Source organism: Felis catus, chromosome D2 (assembly GCF_018350175.1).
Source record: "Felis catus isolate Fca126 chromosome D2, F.catus_Fca126_mat1.0, whole genome shotgun sequence".
In the NCBI taxonomy this organism is placed as follows: domain Eukaryota; kingdom Metazoa; phylum Chordata; class Mammalia; order Carnivora; family Felidae; genus Felis; species Felis catus.
The window spans coordinates 37,107,506-37,133,276 of record NC_058378.1 but is presented as its reverse complement, the minus strand read 5'-3'; the positions used below and the strand labels follow the sequence as shown (position 1 = coordinate 37,133,276).

General features: G+C 41.7%; 1 protein-coding gene across 43 annotated transcripts in view; it reads left to right on the top strand.

Annotated features, from left to right (window-relative positions):
* The window catches only part of KCNMA1 (potassium calcium-activated channel subfamily M alpha 1), a 731,637-nt gene that overhangs the window by 610,533 nt on the left and 95,333 nt on the right, over positions 1 to 25,771 (top strand). For 5 of the 43 annotated variants that reach the window (XM_045040192.1, XM_045040195.1, XM_023240601.2 and 2 more), the window contains one exon: positions 24,212 to 24,298. The exons of 37 other annotated variants lie outside the window; for them this stretch is intronic. In XM_045040192.1, the coding sequence (XP_044896127.1) occupies positions 24,212 to 24,298 (87 nt within the window). Of the gene's footprint in view, positions 1 to 2,014; positions 2,448 to 24,211; positions 24,299 to 25,771 lie in introns of those variants that run through there. One more of the 43 variants, XM_045040198.1, reaches the window with a different exon arrangement.

Here is a 25,771-nt window from a genome sequence, read left to right as displayed (position 1 = left end):
GTGTGCAGAACTGTGATATTCTAGTCTAGTGATATTCTCCCTCTCTCTGTCCTTTAAATAAATATAAATGGAAATTAATGTGACAGCAAATCAAATACCCTATGACTACAAAGATGTGTAGAAATGCCTATCTTCATATTTGGGTAAAGACTCTACACTGGATTGGGTTGCAGCGAGGAAGGAGACGAAACACGTAGAGAGAAGAAACCAATTCGACCATTCAATTGCTTTTAGTGAGCTTAGATCATGTCCAAAACACAACAGGGCTAGGATGAATGTGGAGTTTCTTTCTTTCTTTCTTTCTTTCTTTCTTTCTTTCTTTCTTTCTTTCTTTCTTTCTTTCTTTCTTTCTTTCTTTCTTTCTTTCTTTCTTTCTTCTTTTACCTTGTCTTTTTAACCTGTATCTCATTCTTCCAGTGCCAGATTGTGTCCTATGTTCTAGGAACAAGTATTCTAAATCTGTAAACCTATATTGACTGATGAAGTCGAGGGCTCTTCTCAGATGACTAGTTCAAAGGATCATCAGTTTCCCCCAAATAGAATCCTCTGTTGAACTAAGGTCTCCTGTAGCCATTGTGATTTCAAAAAACAAAACCTGTAAGCCATGAACCGCCATGATTTCCCAGAGTCCTTTGCACCAGGCTTTGAGGTCAGTCTTCTTTGTCACTTACAATTTCAGAGGTGTTAAAGAACTGGCCAAGGTCTTGCAGCTGGCAGCACTGAGATACACCAGATTTCTGAGATCTCCCTCTTCCTTGTTCTTCAGCGTGGTCTTTGCCGGTATTTCACTGACATGGTTCATGGGTGATGTTACTGGAAGCTCCAGTCTGTACACCGAGATGCGGAGATATGGGTCCTCATCTAAGGGCAGAAGAGGTTGTATTTCCTTGTGAGGACTTAGATGTCTTCAAGTGTGGCTCTAACTTTATTTTCACATTTTTGGTAGCATGAGAGGTAGAAGATAATTCTGTGTTCTGTACTTCATCCCTTCCTCTTGAAAGCACCCGACACATTTATTGGTAACCATGTTGCCACATGTTCTCTCTCTTTCTTAGTGCCCAGAGCTGGTTGAAATAAACTTTCACCAGCAGGAGTAAATTCATGTTGACAATAAGGGGTTGAGGGAAAGGGAAGGGCACTTCCCTCTTGAGCATTTCGCGAAGAATTTGCTGATTCACCTGCGTGGGTGTTGAAGATGGTCCCAGCATGGGGTGCTTGTGGGACAGTGATCCATAGAGGGTCCCAGGGCTGAAGGAGTCCTGACTTCACTGTATACCCTGGAGCGGTGTGCCATGTCAGGTGCTGGTGTTTGAACTTGCTATTCAGGACTGAGGCACAATCTGTGCATTGAACTGTTTTAGAAGGTATTTGGAAAAGTTGTATCTAGGACTGAGCTAATCATCCTTTCTCTTTCATGATTCACTGTTCTTCCAGACCAGTGCCAAGAAACAGGATTCATTTTTAAAAGTGATACCTAATGGAGGTCGTATCGAGAGGGATTTTGGACTGTGCCAACCACATTAGCCTAAAATCCTAGGAAGAAAGTTTCCTTTCATACAAATGCCACAGTGTGAACCTTTACCCCTTTATTCTCATTGTGAGAATTCTTGCTAGTTCCCATGACCCTGCAAGGTGAACTCGGTCACAACCACACAAGGAATTTGTTGGTCAACTATGTGTGGCAAGACACTGGGTTCAAAGACAGGAGCTAGTGGGGGAGGAGCAAAGGAGTGAGCTATGGTGGCACAGTTTGGCCACATCTTTGACTGATGGCAGCAAAAGTAACCACCAGCCACTGGGGTTACCCGTCTGTGTAAGGCACCACTTTTTCTGTGTTCAGATAACCACTAGGCTCTAAAACCTTGGCTAGAGAGTCAGTGGAGAAAAGGAAGGAGCCATTCGGGCTGTATGCGGTTGTGTCTTGGCACTGGCCACCCATACCAATCACAGCAAAATGTGTGTCCCCTGTGTGGGGCTCATGATACTCAGTGTGTGTAATTTCCATTTCATACAGGAGAAACCATAATTGGAGGGATTTCTCAGCTCTGCAACTTAATCCCAGCATTGATGGAGGCCAGGGGAAGAAAAACTTAGGGTGGGATTGTCCCATCCTCTCAGAAACATCCTGTGCGTGAGATTGTCGTCCTTCCCGCCCTCCCAAATGAGCCCCACCGTGGAAAACATGGAGCTCTGGGCTGTGTGTTGAAGCCATAACTGGTACTGACAGCTCGGGGGTGGGGTGTGGGGGTCGCCTCCCCTAGTTCATCGGTCTTCCCGCCGTCCTCACACCATCAAACAAAAGAAGATTTCATCCACCCCGTGTGAGTCCTCGCACCTTTGACCATTAACAATAAGTTAGAAAAACCCATTCCAACCTGAGCCCCTTCATGCGCCCACATAAACCCTTCTTCTCCAATTAAAAAATGCTATCTCTACGCAGAACTCCACTGGCAGAGCTCCAATAGCAATCCCTGGGCTTCCCTTGCTGGTGGTGGGGCTGGGTGGTGCCCGTTTGACAGAGCTGGTGGACTCAAAGAGCAGTGGCGAGAGTGGGCTTTTCATTAAATATGAGCAGATGTGAGATGTAGAGGGTTTGACAATTAGAAATGGCAGGAGAAGGGCCCTTGAATCAAAGTGAGGTCAGATGGGCGGATCAGATTACTTCTCTTACATTCTTTAGTTGTTCTGAAAATCATTTTGAATTAGTGTCAGCAGAGCCCTGATGGGTTTTGCCCTTTGTCTTTTATGCTAGGGCCGTATTGTTTCCCAAGACACTCATTAAAGGTCATTATATTATTATGGAGCTTTGCTTTGGTCGCAGTTTCCCAGTTGAGCCAATGCTCTTTGGAGACTGCCTAATTCATTTCTCTTTTGCCTTTAGTCTCCCTCCTTGCTGTTTTTTTTTTTTTTTTTCCTCATAAGGGGAAAGATTTCCGTTTTCAAGGGACGTTAAATTGAAACACAAAGTCCCATTATGTGTTTTCTGAAGTGGGAAGAAAAGTAGCCAGTTCCCAGAGGAGTAGTAATATATTAAAATGTTCACACAGTTTTAAAAATCTGCCTTCTAACAGCAGGGCCTGCTTGCTCGGGGCACCTCTCCTTGGAGGTGTGGCCCATCATCGAGGATCTGTTGTTGCAAAGTCACGTTCTGTTCCAACAGTTGTCTTCTTTTGAATTCGAGAGATGTAAGGTCAGACTGTGCAGACAGAAAGATCTTCAGAGAAGGAGGACTCCTTTACAAAAGGCGTAAAAAAAAACAGTGTCAGAAAAGTAAAGCAAATAGTGACCAGCAAGAATTCATCCAAGACTATGTTTTCGACAAGACTGAATTGTTCCATATGGTAGGCTAGAATTGGTGCACAAAACCTCATTTTCTGATCATCCTGGTTTTGTTTCTATTCCGGCTGATCCTGGGCAGAAGAACCAGAAAAGGACACCAGAATGAAATGGGCCCAGAGTTTTTACAGAGTTTATATATATATATATATATATATATATATATATATATATATATTATATATATTACATATATATACACATATATATGTGTATATATATGTATATATATACATATATATACACATATATATGTGTATATATGTATATATATAATATATATATGTGTATATATATATAATATATATGTATACACATATATATATAATTATGTCTAGCAACATACACACATACACACACACATAAATATAGATGTAAGTTCTAATCAGGGCCATTTTCCCTCCCTACAGGTTTATAAAGTAGTGCCTTTTCTCTGTTCAGAATTTATTCTTTTATTTCAGTCTGCCTCATGTGATTGCTAAGTCTAATAGAGAGGGACAATGGAAATTATAATGCAGTGTCAACATATAGGACCCTATTGATTCAAACCTCCTGAGACCTGTGTGACACAGTGCTGGCCACAAGCCGTCAGCAGCCCTGGCACGAACAAATTCAACATGTGCTGGAAGAGAAACAGATCTTTAGACTTGCACTTGGAAATAGTTTTAGCTAAAGTACACATGCGATCACTCACACCCACTTTTCAATCTACTAATAGTTTAAACCTGCGCAATTACGTACACCCTTTTGCAAACTACTGTAGCTAATTTTAAATGGCGTGTGACTTTTATTTCGGGTATAAATATAATACAAGGAGGCATTCAACTCCAATGGTTAAGCTGAGAGGACAAGTCCAATACCATTAGGTTGAAGGGATACATACCAAAATCAGTTTAGTGTAATCTTGAGTCTTGTCAGATAATAAACAAAAATCAGCTTATCCTGAGTAGCCTTTGGTTTGTACAGGCAGAGAATTAACATTGTCAATAGAACTAAAGTCACTTGAGTGAACTAATGGCATTTTGAAGTACATAAAATCAGATACGAGGGCAAGGGGTGGAAATAGCTCTAGGAAAATGTCTATAACAGGACACACCCTGCACGGACAGTCTCCAATGCCTGTTAAGGAGGGGTTTGAGTTAATAAGCTGTATTTAAAAACCAACAGCCTATCATTATCTGATTCTTTTTGTGTGTAGTTTTGGGTGACTCCCTCAAGCTCCCATCAAATTGTATTTGTAAATGTCTCCTATGAATCTACGTTCACTTCTGGTCCCTGAAACCGAAAACTCTTCCCACCACGGCCACCAGTGATAGAAAGATAGAAACAGGAGAGTCGAAGGAAATTCAGCTAAACATAGTATTCCATGCATTCTTTAAGCCCATTCATTCTGCGTCTGTAATTTCTCCTATTTTTCTTGTGCATGCTGGTATGATCTGTCTCTCTGACTCTTCCTCCCTCTACCCCTCTCCTTCTCTATATCCATGACAGTAAATATGGAAGCAGCCTTTGGATTCCTCTCTAGTTCTTTGTTACCCCAGTGCACACTCCCTGGTTTGGCCATTTGCACTTCATTGCAGTACGTGAAAACAGGAAGGCAACTAGGGCCAGACAGCCATTTAATCCTTCCAAGAGACTGACGATGTACCTGGGAGGGTGTCTTCGGGCACTTTTGTTGGTAGCAGGCAAGGTTACAGAAGCCAATGCCTCTCACTCGATTTTGTGGTAGCCACCTTTAACAATGGGTTGATTGGAAATATGCCTTCCACGTGCTTCCACAGTGGTCAGTTCGTTAAATCAGCTTTGCAAGGCAAGAAATCATACATGGGCAAAATTTCCTTTGAAAAGAATCCTCTTCAAATGCCTATCTTTAAAGGGTTTCATTCATAATAAATAGATGCTTTCTTTAGTTTGATGTCAGGTGAAGTAGTTGACTTGTACTCGGGGACCTCGTGCTTCTCCCACAAAAGGTGTTGTTGAATTCTTTATGCTAAATATTCTATGAAGAACCACTTCATACAGATAAAGGAGAGAGGGAATATTCGGGCAAAAGGCAGCCAACTTTTCAAAAGAAATACTTTGAAACAGAGTTAGGGGACAAGAAGTAGAAAGGTCAGAATGAGGAAAGACGGAAGGGTCCCTTGTGTGTCCCTCTGTCACTTGGACACCTCCCTTCCCAGGAGTATGACACTTTAATAAGTGACTCAGCTCTTCAAGGACAAACTAGAAACGACGTTGGCATGCCACAAGTAAGCTGAGCAGAGGTCCTTTTGCAAGGTGACGTGGAAATTATGTTTGCAATTTTACTCAGGACAGTGGCCGCTTGTCACGTTACTCAGCCTGACAGCCCCTACCACCGGGCAGCAGATTCTCCATCTTTCCTCCATGGTGGAGGACAGATGTGGCCAGTTAGCTCTCCATCTCCCTCCCTCCTCCACTATCTCGGGTGACAGATGCCAGGGCCAGTCCGCCTTTCACTTGAGCTTTCTTGTCAAGGCTCTGCCTTGAGCCCAAATGCTGACCTTTACTGTATGAAATAAAGTACTGATGAACAAGCAGAGGTTTGAATTGGAGCAGGCTTGGAGCAAATGTCAGGTCCATCTCTGCCTCCCTCCTCCACCTGCACCAGGAGCCCGGATTAGACCCAGTCTGGAGTTTGCAGTGCCTTAGGCTTTATGGGTCTGGGGAGACATAACTTATTAACAAAGAGTTATTAAATTTTTATCAATTTTACAACACAATGTAAATGCCTCCTATGAATCTACATTGTATTCATTATCATTTAAAACGTTAATTAAGTCAAAGTTGCATTTAATTTCTCTCTAAATGGGCCTCTGGGAAGAGGCTTTTAGAAACATCTGTGGGAGCGTGCGGCTCGTGGAGACAGGGAATCCCCCAGCCGGTGTTCAGGATAGCCCCCTGAGTTGATTGCCATCGCGTGTCTGCAGTTAATTTGTTGTGATGCGATTGGGCATCATCTCAAATTAGTATCAGACCAATAATGGTGTTAAGTCACTGAAGAGAGTCTTGTGGGGCGGCAGCACGGGGCCCCACCACACCCTGCCTTCAAGTCCCATCCAGAAGGAAACAAGCCCTAGATGTGCAGCTTGCCTGGTCTCAGTCATGCCTGGGATTCCCCCTCCTCGGATGGTGCCCATCGCTTCACTTCATCTGAGCTGGACGTTTGTCATCTGGCCCAACAGATTCAAGACATTTGCCTGCATGCTCATAGGAAAGATCTTAGCGTTTGGGATCTTTGATTCAGGTTTAAGCCTAGAAGCAATGAGCATAGGGGGAACCATTTTCAGAGGGGAGTGGATGTGGAGATTATAAACAGATCAGGCTTACCGGTGAGGAGAGAAGGGTGAAGCTTGCTAAGGTGTGCTGAAAAATTCTTCTCTCTTTTTGAGAAGAGGTTGATGCTTTTGTCTTATCCAAGTAAAGGTCCACTCTCCAGGCAGATCTGTTGTTACATTTGTCCTCCGTTGCACAGAACCCGGGGTTTCTTAAGGTGGCAGTGGTAGGAAATGGCTAAAGCTTCACTTAGATTCACGTTAAGACTAGGCTTTGTGTAAGGTCTGCTCTTAGTGTGCAAGGTGCTCTGCCAACACAGCCAGGGTGTGTGTGTGTGTGTGTGTGTGTGTGTGTGTACATATATATGTGTGTATATCTTGTTAAATCTAGCACATAGCATTTTCTGCATTGTAGACACTATGTCCTTTATATATATTAACTTAATCCTTTTCACGAGGTAGTAACTCTTATTGGTGGTTGAGGTGGCTGTAAACCGAGGCGGCTATAAACTGTGCCGTTTACAGATGAGGCAACTAAGGCACAGAGAGGTTCAATAACTTGCCTCAGGTCTTGCCTGAGTCAGCAGGTGGGGCTGGGATTCGAAAGCAAGCTGAGTGGCTCCACAGGCTGTGGAGCAAGTTGAGTTACTCAGATACTTACATAGTTGAACAACTGGTCACCCAGTTTGGCTGGAGTCTATGACCTGTTCCCTGGGGGAGGAGCCCTGAAGGGGTTTTGTTCTTAATCTGCAATACAATAGAAAGCATTCAGAGTGTTTGATCTGGGAAAGGACCACAGAGACTTTGTTTTAAGAAGTGTAGTGGTGGGGCAGCTGTGGAAGCAGGGGCCAGCCTGATGAGACAGTTGGGAGACTCCCCCTGAGGGTGGGCAAGACCAGCAGAGGGGAAGCTGTGGTCGCAGGAGACCTGGAGAGCTGCTCTGAGAAACCCTAGGAAGGAAGGCCGGAGCTACAGCGTCCAGGACTCTGCAGCTGAAGCACATTATCCAAATGCAGATCCGAGAAATTAAAAATCTTTTTAAAGAACGTTTAATTAATGACTCTGAAGCAGTTGAGTTGCATTAGTTAAATTTCTTGAGTTTAATTCTCCCCAGATGACCCAGCAGTCATGATTCTTATTTGGACTCAGTGGAGTTTTCTTCTGTCGGAGGGGAATTTACTAAAGCCTTGGTTGGAACTGGAGACCTACCAGGCTGCATCCACTATCCCCAGTCTTGGGGGATCTCCATCTCTTTTCCTTTTCTAACTTCGTATTTCTTCTTCCTCCCTTGCCATGCTCTCCATTTCCATTAGGGCTCACGTCTTTTGAGTGTGTTGATGGGGACAGTCAGGTAGCTCTGAACTGCTGCCATGAACGGTATTGGCCCAGGCTGGGCAGAGAAACAGCGTAAGTGAGCACCACCAGCAGGGACATGTGACCGGCCCCGAGGGTCTTGGCTTAAGCTCCAAGTGGTAGCTTCAGCCTGACCTCATGAAAATTATTTTTCAAATCCCTTGTATGGCAATGAGACTTTTCTCTCCGTGTCTTTCTCAGGGAGACAGCATGTCTCCTTACATCTATGGAGGAAAAACAATAATAAAGTACTTCACATCCCATTCGCTGAAAATTCACTGTAGTTTTCAACCACTTACCCCACTCCAGTGGAAATACAAAACACATTTCCTGTGAAGTGCTGCCACACAAAATCTGGGGAAGTCATGTGGCATTTCTAAGTACCATGGTACAATTTTCTTCTCTGTTCACAAGACCTTTTTTTCATTGTGGCTGTATATTGGCCATCCTTGGCTGTAGGATTTGTACACGCCATTGACCCCAAAAGGTCATTAAAACAACACAGAAAAGCACTAGAGTCCTACGTTTCCTGACAGTGCTGGGGCATGCGTGCTGAGAATGCCAACTTTGGGGGTGGAATGAGGCAGAATGTACCCACTCAATTGGCTGTATGTTGTTTTCCTCTCTCAGAGGCATTCTCCCAAACCAATATGTTGAATTACCTAGATAATCAGGGAATCCTTCATCCCCATATTTACTTACAAGGGTTCTGCTTCCCCAGCCAACCATTTTCTCAAGAGGAATCTAAATGTGCAGAAACAAGGCCAGCATTGTCAGAACCTCACATTGAAAATCTCAGCATTAAAGGGAGCTTTTTGTAAATGGCTAGATGGTGCCTGGTTTCGAGGGAGATTCTAGACATGCCCATAGATTCTTGTTCTGAGGAGACATTCTTCTGGAGTCCAGCTCAGACAAACTGGGTGAAGGGTCTGGAGACTCAGAGACCTTTCTTCTCTGACCATCTCACTTGGTCATCCTCAGAAGGAGCTATCCTCCCACAAACAAGGGAAATAGCAATCAAGAATCTCTTCTGGTAAACCTAAAGGCCCCCATTCTATCCCCTTCAATATAGCAGGGTGAATACTGCAAATACTCCCAGAGAATATTCCAAATATTCCTAGAAAAAACCCTATGCAAACTCAAAGTGGAAGCTTCTGAAGCAGATCAACATTAGGGATGGTCAGTTGCACTGAGAGACCAAGCAAAGTGAGAAAGACTGCTTCCTGGAGCTGGAGTCACTCAAGATGCACCAATAGTGTGTAAAGGGGCGTCTGTAGGCCACAGAATGTGGGCCATCTTCTGGGAGTGGAGCTGACTGCTTGCAGTAAAGTGATCTCCACTTTGGCCAATGGCATCTTTCTGGGCTGGGGCCTATTGGATTGCACTCAGTTAAGAAAGGACATAGAGGCTGCCTTCCTTCCCTCCAAGGTCAGAAATGCAGTATGCTGGCATCATTGGCTGGGCTTCAGGTGTTGGCAAGAATACCTGAGTAGGAAATTGCCTGAAGGATTCCAGTTGAGTAAATATTTGATGAGTAAAAGAATGAATAAATGAAAGGATTCTCAACCATCAGTTAAAGGAATAGATGGTATGCCAGAAGCAGGATCACATGGATCCATGAAGTTCCCTAAAAATTTCTAAACAACTTTATAGCATATATGTGTATATATATATATATATATATATATATATATATATATATCATCCCTTATCTTATTGAAACTTCCATATATATGATATATATGATATATATATGATATATATATGTATTATATATATCATATATATATATATATATGATACAAGAAGATTACAAGGAGGAAATGTAGCAAGAAAATCAAGGGCATAACTGATGACCCTTGAACATTATCAACTAGTAGGTACAATCCCATATTCTTTGTGAAGACTAAAAATTGGGAAAGAAGATCTAGAAACAATGAAATCAGATCCAGATTAAAACAGATCTAGACAGAATTGAATCACAATAGGCAAAAATCCACCAATGAGCCAAATGAGAGAGATACCACTATACAAAGGGTATGTAGAGCATTTCTCCTCAAAAATTGAGGACTTGTGACATTTGCATTCAGTGAGACTGATCATTTTCCTGTGAGTCAGGGTGGCACAAAAATACTGATGCCTTGGGTAGGGCCAATATGAGGAGAGGGACCTGTTTGCGGAGAGCTGTGACCATTTGCACATGGCTGCACCAATCTGCCCCAATGTGGGGGAACATTTAAGTCCACTCATGACTATTAGAATCATTGACTCTGACTTAAGGTAGGCAGATCGAATCCAACAGCACCCAAGTGGGAATTCTTCCCACCTCAAGGTATCCAAAGGCTGTGTCTCATGGCTATTTCCTATTAAGTGTCATTATTCTGTTTATTCTGCTTGAGACAAGGAGGGGGCAGAGAGCTTTCCAGATTGCTTGCAGAGCTCTCAGGTTGCACCAAGCATTCTCTTACCTTTGAGTGGCTTTGAATTGCTCTCTGCATTTTGTCAAGGTCTATCTGGCCATTTCTTCAGTGCAGATGAGTAAATTTCCACATATGGCCTGTAACATATCCAACTGAGAGAACACATCCAGCAGTGATGCTTCAAAGCCAAAGCCCTAAACAGGTGTTACTGAAAAAGAAAGTATGGTGACCTGCAGAGTAGAGAGACCCTGTGAAAATGACAGAATGAAACTTGCTAAGAATGCAGAGGGTAGAGGAAGGGGCTACGATCACGTGGCCTGGAAGTCTTGGGACATGGATATGAAATGTGCAAGAGGCTAGTTGCTGGAAGAGCCATTCCTTCGCAGATATCCTCAATGAAGATAAAGATGGATGTCCGATAGTCAGACATCTCCTGTCTTTTCTCAGCTATCTCGCTGGGGATTCCCAAGCCATTCATCTCACTGTGCAATGAGCTAAGTGATTCTCCTTGGCAATTAAGGCCTGAAATTCTGGGGAACCTCAGAGCAGGGAAAGGGAGGGAAGCGGTGGGATTTGTGTGTTTTCTGCAGACTTTGGAAATCAGTACTGGAGCAGTCGTGTTTTGATATATTCACCAAATGGATGCTCAGTGCATGCCAATTGCTATAATAAGAGTAATGGCTTACACATGTATGAATCTTTATTCTTCTCATTTCGTCTAAGGGAACCCAGGATAGACATCCTCCCTTACTACTGTGGGACTTTGGGCAAGTATTAGAACTTCTCTATCCCTTTGTTTCCCCATCTGTAAAATGGAGATAATAATAGGACCTGTCTCATAGAGCACCCGTGACTGTGGCCTCATCATCCCTTATCTTATCGAAACTGCCTTATGACTTTTCCATTTCTACCACGGACATGGATAGTGTGTTACTGGAAGATGGAAGGGATGTTGGAGAGCAAACGAGGGGAACAGAGGGTGGGGAGGGATGACACTTCTTTCCTTTCAAATTCTATCAGAATTTCTTTTCTTGATGATGGTCTTGATCTCTACCCATCTTTGAGGTCTGGTCGTGTTGATACTTCCCATCATCACCTTTCCTAAATTGCTTTATAAGTAGTCGAGTTCTGCTTCTTGTTGATTTTCTCATTAGTGAGATTAGTGTGAGGATCTGGGCCAAATGGGGCCCAAATCCTTTAGCTAAGCCCTGCCTTCCTCCCAACCTCCGGAATGTTATCAGCATGGTAGTTTTGCTTGAGATCAAATCAGGGCAACATAGGAACTGTCATTTTTCATTTGCTGGAGCCCTTTGATCCCATTTGGGGTTTATTTGTTTCAACTGAAAAATACGATCGCTCTTGCATACATCTATCCCGTAGAGTACTTTTTTTTATTTTTATTTTTTTTTTCTGTTAGAGATCAAATCAGAGTTGTAAGTTGTGTGGTCATTACTTATCACCACCAGATTTCACAGCCTACACCTTATTTCTGTTCTTACAAAATCACCAGCCTTCTCTGCTGTATAACGAGCACTTGCGGGGAAGCTAAAACAATATGCCTTCGTGGGTGCTTGGGTGTTAATTTATTTCACAGTTTCCTTTGCAGATATAATCAGAGTCACCTATCACATCCCTGTTTCTTCCTTTTATTGTGTTCCTTTGCTATCACGGTTGTGTGATCTTTTTCTGAAAAATGACAGGTAGTGTTTCTCTGCTCACTGTATCAGTGACTTATATTTTCCACGACTTCTCTATTGCCGTTTTAAAAATATAACATTTTATAGATGTAATCTTAGTTATTTATAACTCAGGTTTTGTTATATGAGAAAATTTCCTAAATGACACCTTGCTTTAGGTACATTTTTTTTTAAAGAAAGGGAAAAAATATTCACAGCAAAAAGATTTTCCTCTAAATTGTAAATGAAGGAAAAGCTCTCAGTTAGTAAGATTAGAATGCATTTTTCCTGATTTCTTAGCACGTTGAAATGCATGAAAATTATTTTTATGTAAGTGATCAAGTTGTGTTGTTTAATAACACGTTGTTAGAGGAAAAAGAGGTATCCCTTTCGATTTATTTGGATATTTACTGGGTGACTTACAGTGCTTTACATATTAGAATTGGTTTGTCAACAATTAACATTCTAGGTTTTTATATAACCCATACTTCAGGTAATAGAGGATTATTAAACTGCAACCAGTGTGTTAGAAATCTGCCGGCTGGTAATAAAATTCTTATGTATAACAGCAGCTGAGAAATACTGCTGTATATTTATGCATAGATTGCAAGATAGATGATGGCCAGCAAACCACAGAGGGGCTTGAAATGCAAATTGACCAGCAGGTGGCGCTGCTTTTCTAGAAATGAAACCCTCTACCTGGATGTATTCTAGGTACTCCCCCTCGCACCCCCCACACACTTTCTGCCTTTTCCAGATACTCCTTTATTTCTCCAAAATGAATTTCTAAATTTTTTTTCAACGTTTATTTTATTTTTGGGACAGAGAGAGAGCATGAACGGGCGAGGGGCAGGGCGAGGGGCAGAGAGAGAGGGAGACACAGAATCAGAAACAGGCTCCAGGCTCTGAGCCATCAGCCCAGAGCCCGACGCGGGGCTCGAACTCACGGACCGCGAGATCGTGACCTGACTGAAGTCGGACGCTTAACTGACTGCGCCACCCAGGTGCCCTCAAAATGAATTTCTAAAACTGAGTTTGTGTGTTTGTTTATTGAGGAGATATACCTCCACTAAGACACCACCTCTCAATTGCTAAGATTTCTTTAAATCCAACTTGCTTGATTTAAGGCTCATTTGGAATAAATCCTAGTTAACTAAATGTTATTATATTTTTCAAAGGTAACTACTCAATGCCAGATTCTTACCCCTAAGACTGGATTACCTCCACCATCTGATTATTGTTATGTGGCAAGTCCCCATTTTTATTTAATACTTATTTATACAAATTAATTCCCTAGGCTTCATTCCACACCAGACTAAGGTGGGTCATTTTTACAAAGGTGGCTTAGTTACTGGATTAATGTAGTATATAGAGATAATTTTATCATGATGCCCTTTCATCAAGAATTACTTAGAATCCAAGTTAACCAAAGAATGTTGCTTTCTCACTGGGACAAAACTAAATTTCTGACATATAGGATCAGAGGTTTTCGGGTTGTCTTTTTAAAACAAAGTTATCCACACAAAGGCTGATCAGCTTTTAATTTGGGCATCAATGAAGCAAAACAAACATATAAGGAAAGCTATTTTGGGGGGTTCTTTTGTCCACACATAGCCTATTTTTCATTTTTTTAAAGACAAAACTATGTTTTTGTTCCTTTTTTTTTTTAAACCTACACTATTTCTTTTATACAGGGTGTTTGGGTGTAAACATGGACTTACAGAGGGGCAATGGATTTATTGGGGTTACTGAAGGGGAGAATTAAAATACATCCCAGGGCGACTCATTTATGCCTTCATCTTATTCATTATTAAGTGCTACCTATCAGACTACAAAGAACTTTAAATGCAAGTAATTGACTTGTTTTCTAATTTAAAATTTCAAACCCACTAATCTTGAAATGCCAGTAAGAATCTTCTCCCTCTCTTTTTTTTGTTAAGTAATTTCTACCCCCAAAATGGGGCTGATCTCATGACCCCAAGATCAAGAGTCTACCGACTGAGCCAGCAAGGCACCGCAAGAATTTTCTCTTTTGAGTTTGTAAATTTCTTTTGGCATTCTGGCCTAAGGGGTGCAGGTCAAGGATCCAGATAACATAATGTACATTCTTCTTTTATTCACTTCTATGCTTTTGACAGAGAAAATGCTGAAGTGTTATTGATTAAGTGAAACCAAGGAGTAGAGGTGGGGGAAACCTTTCTTTCTCAATGAATCCACTTGAAATCACTAGTTTTGTTGAAAATGTTTTTCAAACTGTGGACTGTAATCAGTTTTCTTGTTGAAGTCAAACCCTGATGATTTTCCTTCCAGTTCTTTTTAAATGGGACAGGATCATCTCCAGTAAAGACAGGAAATACTGTCCCAGAGTCAAGGTCAGATTTACCTGGCCAGGCTCTGAGGGAACAGCCTTGTGAGTTTCATAGGACCCCCTTTCCAAGGCCATAAATAACTTTATTTTGCTCTCAGATACACTCTCCAGAGTAAAAAACGAGACCTCCAAGGGAACTGGACCACTGCCAGGAGCCTCTTTCTCCTGTTTAGTTTTATGCACACACGTGTGTATCTCATTTTTGGACCCTTATAATTTGGAAGTGGGCAGAAAGAAAGTAAGCTGAGTGAAGGGTTTTTGATAGACTCTGCCTAGATGTAAACCACCGGCCTCCCTCTTTGAATTTGAGTACTTAAATTGAAGGAAAAGTAACTTTCAGAGGATTCAGATTAGTATCTAATATTCATAATTTTGTCTTTGGGAATTTAAAGCCATACGCTGTCTTATCCCTTATGCTCCCAACTGTGCCATCAAATAGATCTGCCTGCTTTAGCCAAATGGATTTTCCTCTAGTTCCCTAGCTTAGTGCCCTCCCATCTCCTTGCCTTTGTTCAAGCTGTCCCCTCCATGTAGCATGCCCTTCCCACCCTGGGCTGCTGCCCACCCTTTCTTCAGCATGGTGGCTTTGGTGGCCTCAGTGTTCCAGGGCCCATGTTTGGTTCTGAGGATATGTAGCTCAACGAGGCTAACATCTCTGTACATCCAACCCTTGTTTCAAGCCTGACTTTTATTTTTTTTTCCTTGACTACCCTACGCCTTCTAGCATTTACCATATGAGGCATTTCTTTTAGCCCTCATCTGACCTTATCATGCAGTACTTTTGTAGTGTTGTTTCATGTAATATATGTAAATTATTTCATGTACATTTCATTATATGTATATAATATGTTGCAGCTATATATATATATACATATATACATACATATATACATATATATACATATATACATATGTGTGTCTGTGGGTGTATATATACATTTATATGCATATATATGTATATGTGTGTATATATATATATATATTGCAGCCGTATCATCTCTCCAGCTAGGCTTGTGGTTCTCTCCTACTATGCATCTTTAAAACAAGAAAAAGCAAAAGCAATGCCCAGCCTCAGCCTCTGCCCTCACGATTTTTGTTGAATAGGGTGTGAGGTGGGACTCAAACGTGTGCTCTATAAAGTTTTCCAGGTCATTTTATTGAAAGGCAGTGTTGAAAGCCACTGAGCTAGGCCACTTTTCTTGGACCAGGAATTCTGTTTTCTGACTATGTAGTGCTTTAGGATTGAGTCTGGGAGGAAATGCTGGATAATTATTTGGGGCTGGAGAGTTATGAGGCCTTCTGACCATGGCTGGCTCCTGTAGTATCTGTCAATTGACCTAAGAGAGCATGGAACCCAGAACCATTGCAGATTTGAGCTGAAGAGGCCCTTGTGCTTAGTGAACACCAATCCTCCAGGAGGGGAAGTGTCTTTCCAAGGCCACACCTTTGATCCAAGCCCGATGAACTTGGCCTCCGCTTTGTGCTTCTTCCCTCTGCAACACTTACTGCTCTGAACTGGGAGCTATTTATTAGGAATCTTACCAGGGGCCCAGGACTATGAGACATTCAGAGGTTTGTAAACTATAGTAAAGAAGTGTATACGTCTAGTTGGCGAATAGGATATATTGAAATGGAAAACCAATTGTAATGCAAAAAAAATAAATAAAGAGATGTCAGAGGGGTGTGGGATGAGAAACGCCAAGGGGTTTGTAAAGAAAAGAGGGATTCTATCTTGTTACACTTGCCTAGGAGGACTTCCTAGAGGAGGCAGGCTAACCTGTTTCTTGAAGGGTGGACAGAGTAGGTATATGGAAAGAAGACCTGTGGGAAGGAAGAGTGGAAGAGTCACTGCCCCTCTGCCCCATCATTCTTCTGACCTGCACCATTGCCCACATGCATGCTTCCATCCCATGACCTCCCACTTGAAATCCAAGGGATAGAGTCCCTCACAATCAGCAAGAATTTCCTGTAATTTAGAGGGAACAGTAGGGTTTCTCCACGTTTCCATCTGATTTTCATTTGTTATTGCTCTGAATGGTCCCAGCCTTCTCCAATTGTGGCCCATTTAAACATTTTCTGGCTTTTTGTTTTTATGACACTTGGCATAGCCTAATTATTTTGACCTGAGCCATTCCTTGGGGCCATGTGAAATATAGGACAAAGGTGGTAGTCAAACAAAAGCAGAGGATGGGGAGGGGGTGTTGAATCTCACCCTGTTGTAGTGCTCAGATACCAGATCAGTTACTGGGGGCAGAGGAGAGAGCATGAACCCATCTGAGCAGAACAAAGTCAAAAGAGAGCAGGTTGGCAGTGCAGAGAAGGACCCAATGGCCAAGAGCTCTAATTACTTTGATTACTCAAAGCCGCAATAACAATGAAGGGTAGCATTTATCCAGACCTTGCCAGGAACTCTTCTAAGCACTTCTTAGATTTCCAATCCATTGTCACAACAACCCTGTGAGGATGGTACTCTGAGGATTCCCGTTTTACAGGTGAGAAAATTGAAGTTAGGTAATTTGCCAATACCTGGGTTCAGCCCCAGAGTGTGGCTGCAAGGCCTCTGTGTTAGCTCTTTCTCTTCTTGCAGCCCGATACGAGTTGACATATGTAGAGGGATTTCCTATACCTTGTAATCCTTCTCGCAGGGCTGGTGCATTTGAGTGTCACTGGAGCCAGGGCCAGAGATGTCAAAGAAGGGTGCCTGCCAGGTAGGTGAGGTACAGTAGGCAGCACTCGGGTGTTTGACTAACTGGTGAGCCCATACCCCATGAGACACTCACCCTTCTGGAATGGGAGCCCAGTCTTCTGCAAGCTGTTCAAACAGACATTAGAAATGCATATTTTTATGGACAGTCTTCAGACTTAAAGATTGCCCTACACATAAAATCCTGTGGAGCAGCAGTGCTAGGCAGAGCACATCGGGACAGTATTTGGTCCTGAGGCTGTTAGCATGTGGCCCTGATAATCTCTTTTAACTCTATAGCCTCTCTAAATCCTGGTGTCCACCTCTGTCCAGCAGAGATAATAGCTGATCTTGTGACATTGCAGTGTTGAGTAACTTGTCTGAGATCAGAACAGTAATGAGGGTCACAGGTGGGACTTAGGCATGTGGCCTGACTCTAGAAACTTGTAACCTCATACTACTCTTGTAAGCGGAATTCTGACAGCAATTGGTCTGGATTAGAAGTCAGCAGACCTGGGCCCTGGTTCTGGGTCTGCATATTACTGTAGTCTTGAGCCCAAAGAGAATGAGACCAGAATATCTCTAAATCCCTTCAAACCCTACTCCTGCATCCTACATCTTGTTTTCTGTGTTGACCGGAAAAGGGGCCCACCATGCACTAGCATTTTAAAATGTTGCACGGGATATGTCTGAGGATAAATTATAGTAGAGTACAGATAATGATTTTGTAGTTCAAGAGCATCTTTAGAAGGTGACTATGCCCTTAAGAAATATACTAAATGCTGTGTTTAGCGTAAAATCACAATCCAGACTGGTCCTTACCTCCCAAGGTTAAAAACATACAGTATTTCTAAAGTGTTCTGGCAGAACATTCTTCATTGGGCCATGGAGGGTACCTAGCTTGCACTAAAAACCCATGCATTTTACCTTTATCTGAGCTTCAGAGAAAGTATCAGTGCAACCATCTGGAATACATATTAGAATTCTAGGTGGCTCTTGTCACAACCACCTCAATGGAAGATATGGTGTTTATGGGTGAACCAGAAATAATAGTGATATTAATAATAATGATGGTCCTAATCTGCATAACATCTTATGGTTTAGAAAACAGTTTCACATACCCACCATTAGACACTAGGCTGGTCTTCAAGTAGAATTATTGGGGCAAACATTAATTTTTAAAACATAAATAGTACAATGAAAATATGATGGGCATTTTCTGCCAGTCATATTTGCTTGAAGCTGTTTAGGGGGAAGAGAAACACTAAAAGAGAAGGAAGGTAACATCTGAGTCAAAACATATAAGCAAATAAAAACTTTTACCCCAAAGTAGAAATGTAAATCAACATTGTGTTAACCAGAAGAAGTTGATGTGAAGTGTGAAATTAAGTCCATGAGAGACCTGACCCTTTCTCTCTGTTCTGTTTCTCACCCCAGGCAGGTGGCAAATCTCAGATTCCTGAGGCAGTATGATCTTTTCTCCACTCCTCTGGATGTCTGACAATTTGTAAATCCACAAGGAAACCTTTCTTGCAAGGGTCTCCCTTAACAATCTCATGCAAACAGCATGAAGTGATCAAAAGAATAACTCTGGTTTTATATCTGCCTTGCCCCGTTCTGAACAAGAGAGTGTGTAGACACACGTGCAGATACTAACTAACATAACGTCTTGGTAATGACAGGCAGGGTGGGCAGACCCAGCAGGTTCTTGAGAACACTCTTGAGAAATGGGCAGGGCAGGGCCAGGGTTTGAGGAAAGAGAGTGAGGTACCTGCCTTGGACACCGAATTTAAGATGGCACCAAAACTCTCAGTAATCAAGATAAGTGATAGTTTCATGCAATATTTTTTCTTTTAAATCAAAGTGCAAAAAATCCATGATGAATAAAATGTCAGAATTTTAAATAAAGGTGGGATAGATAACAATTTTAATGCTGGCTTTTACATACTGAATAAGCACAACCAAAAAATGGCAGCACTTTCCATGTGCCAGGAGCAGTGTTCAGGACCTTATAGTCATTTTCTCCAGATACATTTCAGTGGGGCCTGATTTATCCTACAGTAAATCCAAATCTATTTGATAATAAACCATATTAGAGAAAGAGTTCCTTTACAGGCTCCATAAATTCCATTACAGTCCGTTTTGTCTTTGTTAAACATACGAGTTGAAAATTACAATCCCTTTATTCACTATGATCATTTTAGACACACAGCTCAAAAAGATCGGCATTAACTTAAAAAAAATATATTAGCATGCTTGTGTCTATGAAGTACCATTGTTTTCTGGGATCTAGCTGATGATTTTATTAAGTATCCTGAAAGGAGGGGAAAAAAATCAAAGATAATTATAAATTTATAAATACATAATTCATCAGTATAAAGTGATTTTAATGGGATGGATACAGAATTATCTATTTCCTCATGAAAATAACAGAGATGTTCTGATTAAGCCCATAATCTACTATATGTGAAATTCTAACCAAACTGATGGGGCACATTTTCTTTTCTGAAACTACCTTTGATAAGAAATGCATTACAAACTCATCAGTTTGGCTTCCTGTTAACAAAGAGACAGCAGCCGTCTGGATCATTCTGGATTCACAGTGAAACTGCCACACCATGTATCCTCCAACTAAAGCCGTGCAAGTTTGACAAGGGGCAGATGAATCCAGGAGTTATTGTGCAGGGGTTTAAATCTATGCGGCAGCTGACGGTTGAAATAATCATCTATATATCGCTCTGAGCTAGCTGGGGAAAGGTTGAAGCTGTATATTTTCAACATATCTAGTCTAATGGTTAATCTGTTGTCTTGTGCGGGCTCTCTCAGGGTGGATTTGCAGCACATACTGACAGCTTCAAGGAATTGCTCATGGTCGATGTGGATTCTCAAAGTGCAGGGTAGATGAATCTGACTCCGCTTGAGTTGGAAAATGGGAAACTCACCTGACTGGTTTCCCCAAATGCGAAGGGACCTGCCAGACCCCTAGCAGGTTGGATAGCAGGGAACTTCGAACTACTAAACTACCTCTGCCCCTCCCGACTTCCCCAAATCTGTGCGCTTGAAGTGGGCTCCATGTGTGTTCCTTTTGTTGTCTGGCCATCGTGGTATATGGGGAAACACACTGTCATTTTTGGAAACCGGACGGCTAGGAAAATGTGAGAACAGTAATGAGAGCAGAGATCAGCAAACTTTTTCTCTCAAGGGCTGGCTAGTAAACATCTCAGCCTTGGCGGGCCACTAAATCTCTATTGCAACTTCTCAACTGTGTTGTACAGTGAAAACAGCCACAGACAGTAGGTCAATGAATGTGGCCATGCTCCAACAAAACTGTATTTATAGCCATTGAAATTTGAGTGTCCTATCATTTTAATGTGTTACAAAATATCGTTCTTCATAGATTGCCCCCCAACCATTCAAAAATGTAAAAACATTTGTAGCTTATGGACTATACAAAAACGTGTTCCAGAATATAGTTTGCTGACCCTGGAACTCGAGAAATATAAGAAGAAAGCAGCTCTTGATGCCGGGCATCTGGCAAGTCTCATCCTTACTCTGAAACTTGTCTCCCACCAACAGTTACTGCACATGCCAGGGCTACAGAAAGGAGTCAGATACACCCTTTGGCTTCAAAGCCATGAGCATCTCATTGGTGTTAGAGTAAAGAATAGGGAAAGAAGGAAAGGAAAGTTGAGAAGGGGCTGTTTTGTTGGACTTCTGTATATTTTTTTCACAGTTTGATTCAAAGTAAAAGTTATCTTCCATCTTCTACTACCTTCCCGATCTCCAAACTCCATAGCATTAATTCAAGGAAGTTCTTGCATTTCTCATTTTAGTCATGTATTTGCGCTTAGAATTCCATTTGTTTACCTTTGTGTTTTATCTCTGAGAAGCTAATATCTAGTCTTCGTTTGAGAATTTTCTTTGCTCTTGAGACGATAGAAACAGTCTGTTCCAAGGAAAAAAAAGAAAGAGCCAAAGGCAACCAGATCTCCAAAAGGAATTTTCTACCAAATGCCGAGCAGAGCAGAGCATTGGGCAGGTTATTACAGCAGGTCAAATTTTTAGCGAAGATATACGAGCTGAGATTCTAGATACAAGGCATTTTGATGAATGTTGGACTCCTACCAGGATGCATATAGAACATGAGGCTTATGGTTTGAGATGGGGGGGGGGGGCATGGGTTCGGGAGGTAACATCTAATCCACCCTGTTTGATTTTCGAGGATCCATTAGGTCTGCAGTGTTTCCGTAGAGAACATTGCAATCCAGGTCATGTGGGTTCTGTTAGTATATTTATATAGTATTTTTCCTCTCTCCCATGTAGGAGCTGAATTCTTTCATTACTCTGTGTTGATGGACTCAAACTTACACAATTCAGGTTTCCCAGGCAGTGAATAGAGCCAGAAATACACCCTGTGATTAGCTTCTACATAACCTATTGTTCCTTAAAATCTCCCTCCCCATCCTCCTATTAGCTCTACAAAAGCCAGAAATGAAAAAGCTCCAACAAACCTCCCCTCCCTGCCCCCCTCAGCCTACCTGGGGGCAGGTGCTCCTGTGCCTATGCTGGGGCTGCAGGGCCACTTGGAGATACTTTCCATCCTCATTTTACATAATGACAGGTTAGTGTTATTTTCAACCCACATCCTCTAGATTTTCCAAATAAATGTATTTCCTGTTCCTCGGCTAGAAGTTGTGAAATTATCCTGCCTGATCATGTAAATGATAAAGTGATTGTTCAATTATAGAGAATTATATATGTTATGTGTTGGAAATATTATTATTGTTGGCGTTGCGTTTGAGAGACAGTGTCCTTCATCCTTTCGTATTTCATCTGTGTATCAATATTCCCCATGATCTTTCAAAATATAGGTTTATGGATTGGTCTTATCAATAATACTGCAAAATGTTCACCAGTTTTCTGGGGGCAATGAATGTTATCCCAAGGTTTTCAGACCAGAAGCCCTCATTCCAAGGATATCACCCACTATAACTTCCCCATGTTCATGACCTGCTTATGACCCTCTAGGCATAGAACTTGGCTCTGATGCCTGCCTCACTGTGTCCTAGCCTCCTTAGTGGCTCAATCTCACTGATGGGCACATGACATTCCCCGCTTATGGGATTCATCCTGAACCAACAGTCAAGTGCTCCTATACAGCAATTATAAAACCAAACTTGCAGTGTGGATTATTTATCTGGCATTTGTTGTTCTTGTTGTTTTCCTTCATTGCTTCTGGAAGCATCTGCACCTTCTCACCTGTCTGTTTTGTGTGACAGGCAGCCAGGGTTCTGGTAGTCTATGATTACAAGACAGGAGACATCCTTCCGGAAAGCAGGGGCCATTCTGTGCTCCTGTCCATGGATTGCTCTTTCGTGGCCACGTTATAAGACCTTGAGAGTTAACTAGCCCATATTTTCTGGGGAAAGGCTAAGCCTTTCCATCATATTAGAGAGAGGTTGGGTCAGCTTAGGAGTTTTGTCCATTGTGAATTACCTGTTGGGAAATTACGGTATTACTGTAACTTAACATGATTTTTCTTGGGGAGAAAGTTTGGTAAACATACAGAAAGTAGGAAGCACACTGTTACCATCCCTAGTCTGGCAATTTTACCCTCTCTCCTTACCCTGGTTTTATTTTAGTTCATTTTTTACCTGTGCCAAATGTTTATTTTCATTGTAAACAGTCTTAAATTTAAAATACACACTTTAAGGGGTGTCTGGGTAGCTCAGTAGTTAAGTGTCCGACTTTGGCTCAGGTCTCACAGCTCATGGGTTCAAGCCCCGCGTTGGGCTCTGTGCTGACATCTCATAGCCTGGAGCCTGCCTTGGATTCTGTGTCTCTGTTTCTCTCTCTGCCCCTCCCCTGCTCACCATCTGTCTGTCTCTCTCTCTCTCAAAAATAAATAAATATTAAAAAAAACTAAAATAAAATATACACTTTAAGTCTGCTAAACACTTTTTTGCCAGCCTCTATACGTCTCTCTCCCATCTCTACCCCATCCTCAAAATTAGACACATACTAGAAGCAAAATTTCCTATTTTCCTTTTCTTAGAAAACTTTATTTAAATTCAAGTTAGTCAACATACAGTGTAGTATTGGTTTCAGGAGTAAAACCCAGCAATTCATCACTTACATATAACACCCAGTGCTCATCCTAACAAGTGCCCTCCTTACTGCACATCACCCATCTAGCCCATCCCCCACCCACTTCCCTCCAGCAACCTTCAGTTTGTTCTGTTTCAGAGAGAACAAACTTATGTTTTGTCTCCCTCTCTATTTTTCTCTTAGTTTTCTTTCCCTTCCCCTATGTTCGTCTGCTTTGTTTTTTAAATTCCACATATGAGTGAAATCATATGATGTTTGTCCTTCTATGACTTATTTTGCTAAACATAAATACACTCAAGTTCAATCCACATTGTTGCAAATGGCAGGATCTCATTCTTTTTGATCGAATCTCAGTTTTAGTAAAACAAGATTTGTATCTTGAAAGATGGAAAACACACACCCACTTTTTTTTTTTTTTTGTCACTCACTCATGACACAAAGAGATGCTACACATCCTTCCTTCTTAGGAGTTGCAAACCTGTGGCATTTAATACAAATTGGGCAGCAATCATGGCCAAGTGACCAACCTGCGGTGTGGGATGAAAATGACACTTTAACATTGAAGATTGATAACTTGCAATATAATGATTAGTCAGTAGGATGCATTCTAGCAGACTTCAGGAAATAATGGGTCTGGTCTTGCGGCTAAACTAAGTTTTTGGTGTCTGTGTATTATGTCATAGGGGAGAAGGGTCCTCTGTAGGTTTTTGGAAATTATTTCACAAACAATATTGTTTTCTGACATATTATCCCTTCTGACGTTGATGACAAAAACCCAGCAAAAAGAATTTCAAGAAGCCATCGGGGTAAAAGAAAAGAAAAAGAAAAACTGCAGTTCAGCTGTGAGGAAGAAACTTCCCTTTTCATGTAAAGTGATCATTCTATTCAATGTTAAAACTTGTTTGGAACTTTCCTAATGAAAAATTTTGCAGAGGATTCATTTCCGTTTTCTTTTTCTCGTTATTGTTTGGCAGTCAAGGTTGCAGCTAGATCGCGCTATCCCAAAGACCCATTTGAGTTCAAGGACACAACTCACAATTCTCGGCTTGTGACCGAGCCAGGTGAAGGAGTTCTGGAGCCCATCCTTATTTTAATAACTGCACCCCTTAGTGTTCTAGCTTAACATGCTGAGCTCAGTTGAAGAAGAAAGATGTACTATTGTTGATTTCAGCATGCCTTCAGCTTGTTGGGCAGCAAAAGACCAAAGAGAAAAGCCATAGAAAACAATAAATAACAATTAAAGTGACCCTGCCCTCAAACTAGCAGCTTGCTCAAGACTTTAGTCGGAAGCCCTGTTAGCTAGATGCCTTTGCGTTCAAGCCACTTTGCATGCCGCTCACTCTGAGTGATTCCAGTGTGAATATGACATTACTAATGACCTGCTAAGTGTGTGCAGATGTGGGTTTCTCCAGATGTGGTGATTCATAACGTAATGGAGATAGCCAGTCGACTCATGTTTATGGGTTGTTTGCCTTTTATTGCATTTCCGAATTTATTCGCTTTGAACTGTTTTTTAACTCCAGCCAACAAATTCACCTTTAAGTGTCAAAGGGCCTCATCCCCCTAAACCCTGTGGAGGAAACAGGGAAGAAGGAATGTGCCCCAGGCTGGAGCTGAGCATAAGATCCATCACATGTCAGCACTGGGCTATTTGGGAAAGCTGAAAGGTGGAATCCTGGCCCCATTTTACTCAAAAGGCCCACAAAGAGGCGTTGGTAACCCTGACACAGTGTTTGCAAGCTGGCGAGGCCAATAAAAAAAAAAGAGATTTCTGTTTTAAAAAAAAAATCCAGTAAAATATAGGATCATCTTGAAATAAGCCCAGAGTTCTGGCCAGTGTTTCTGGAAGCTGTTGCCTTGCTTTCGCTTGAAAACAGAATGCCGATGAAGAGTCGAGTAAAATGTTGTTACAGATGTTCGACTCTGCATTAAGGCTGTTGGAATTACCACCACATCTTAAATCAATTCCCAGAACATTGTCTGGAGGTTATGTCATTGAAATAATGAATCCTCTTTAGTCAAGTATAAGCAAACATGTTAAAACATCATTGTAACTTTAAATTAAACTCTAGCGCAAACCAAGGGATCTGAAGCCTCATTAGACTTGCCTGACATTTTTCTAGCACTGAGTCTTCCCAAACTGTAAAACTGTTAGATTCAGTGCCTATTAGACAAGTGAGCTCTGGGAAGTTACAACAGCACATTAAGTGTTATACTTAGGGATGTGCAAAAACAAGCCCTTGAATTTTATGAGGACTTGGAGACTGGATGGAGTTCAGCTCCTATAAAAATTCCACGTAAGATTCCTGAACTTGTTTGTGTTTTAAAGAAGCTGGCAAGTCAGGTTCCTTTCAGAGATCATATCGTCCACAGTGTGGTGCAGGTGAAAATGATGGAGACAGAGGTGTATTGTAATTAGCCAAATTAGCCAAAACGCAGTCTCAGTAGGAGCCTGAAAATGTGCATTGACAGGAGGTGCTGGCCAATTACTTCAATACGTTTGTCTCTCGTGAAAGTAAGTAAATTTAAGTCTC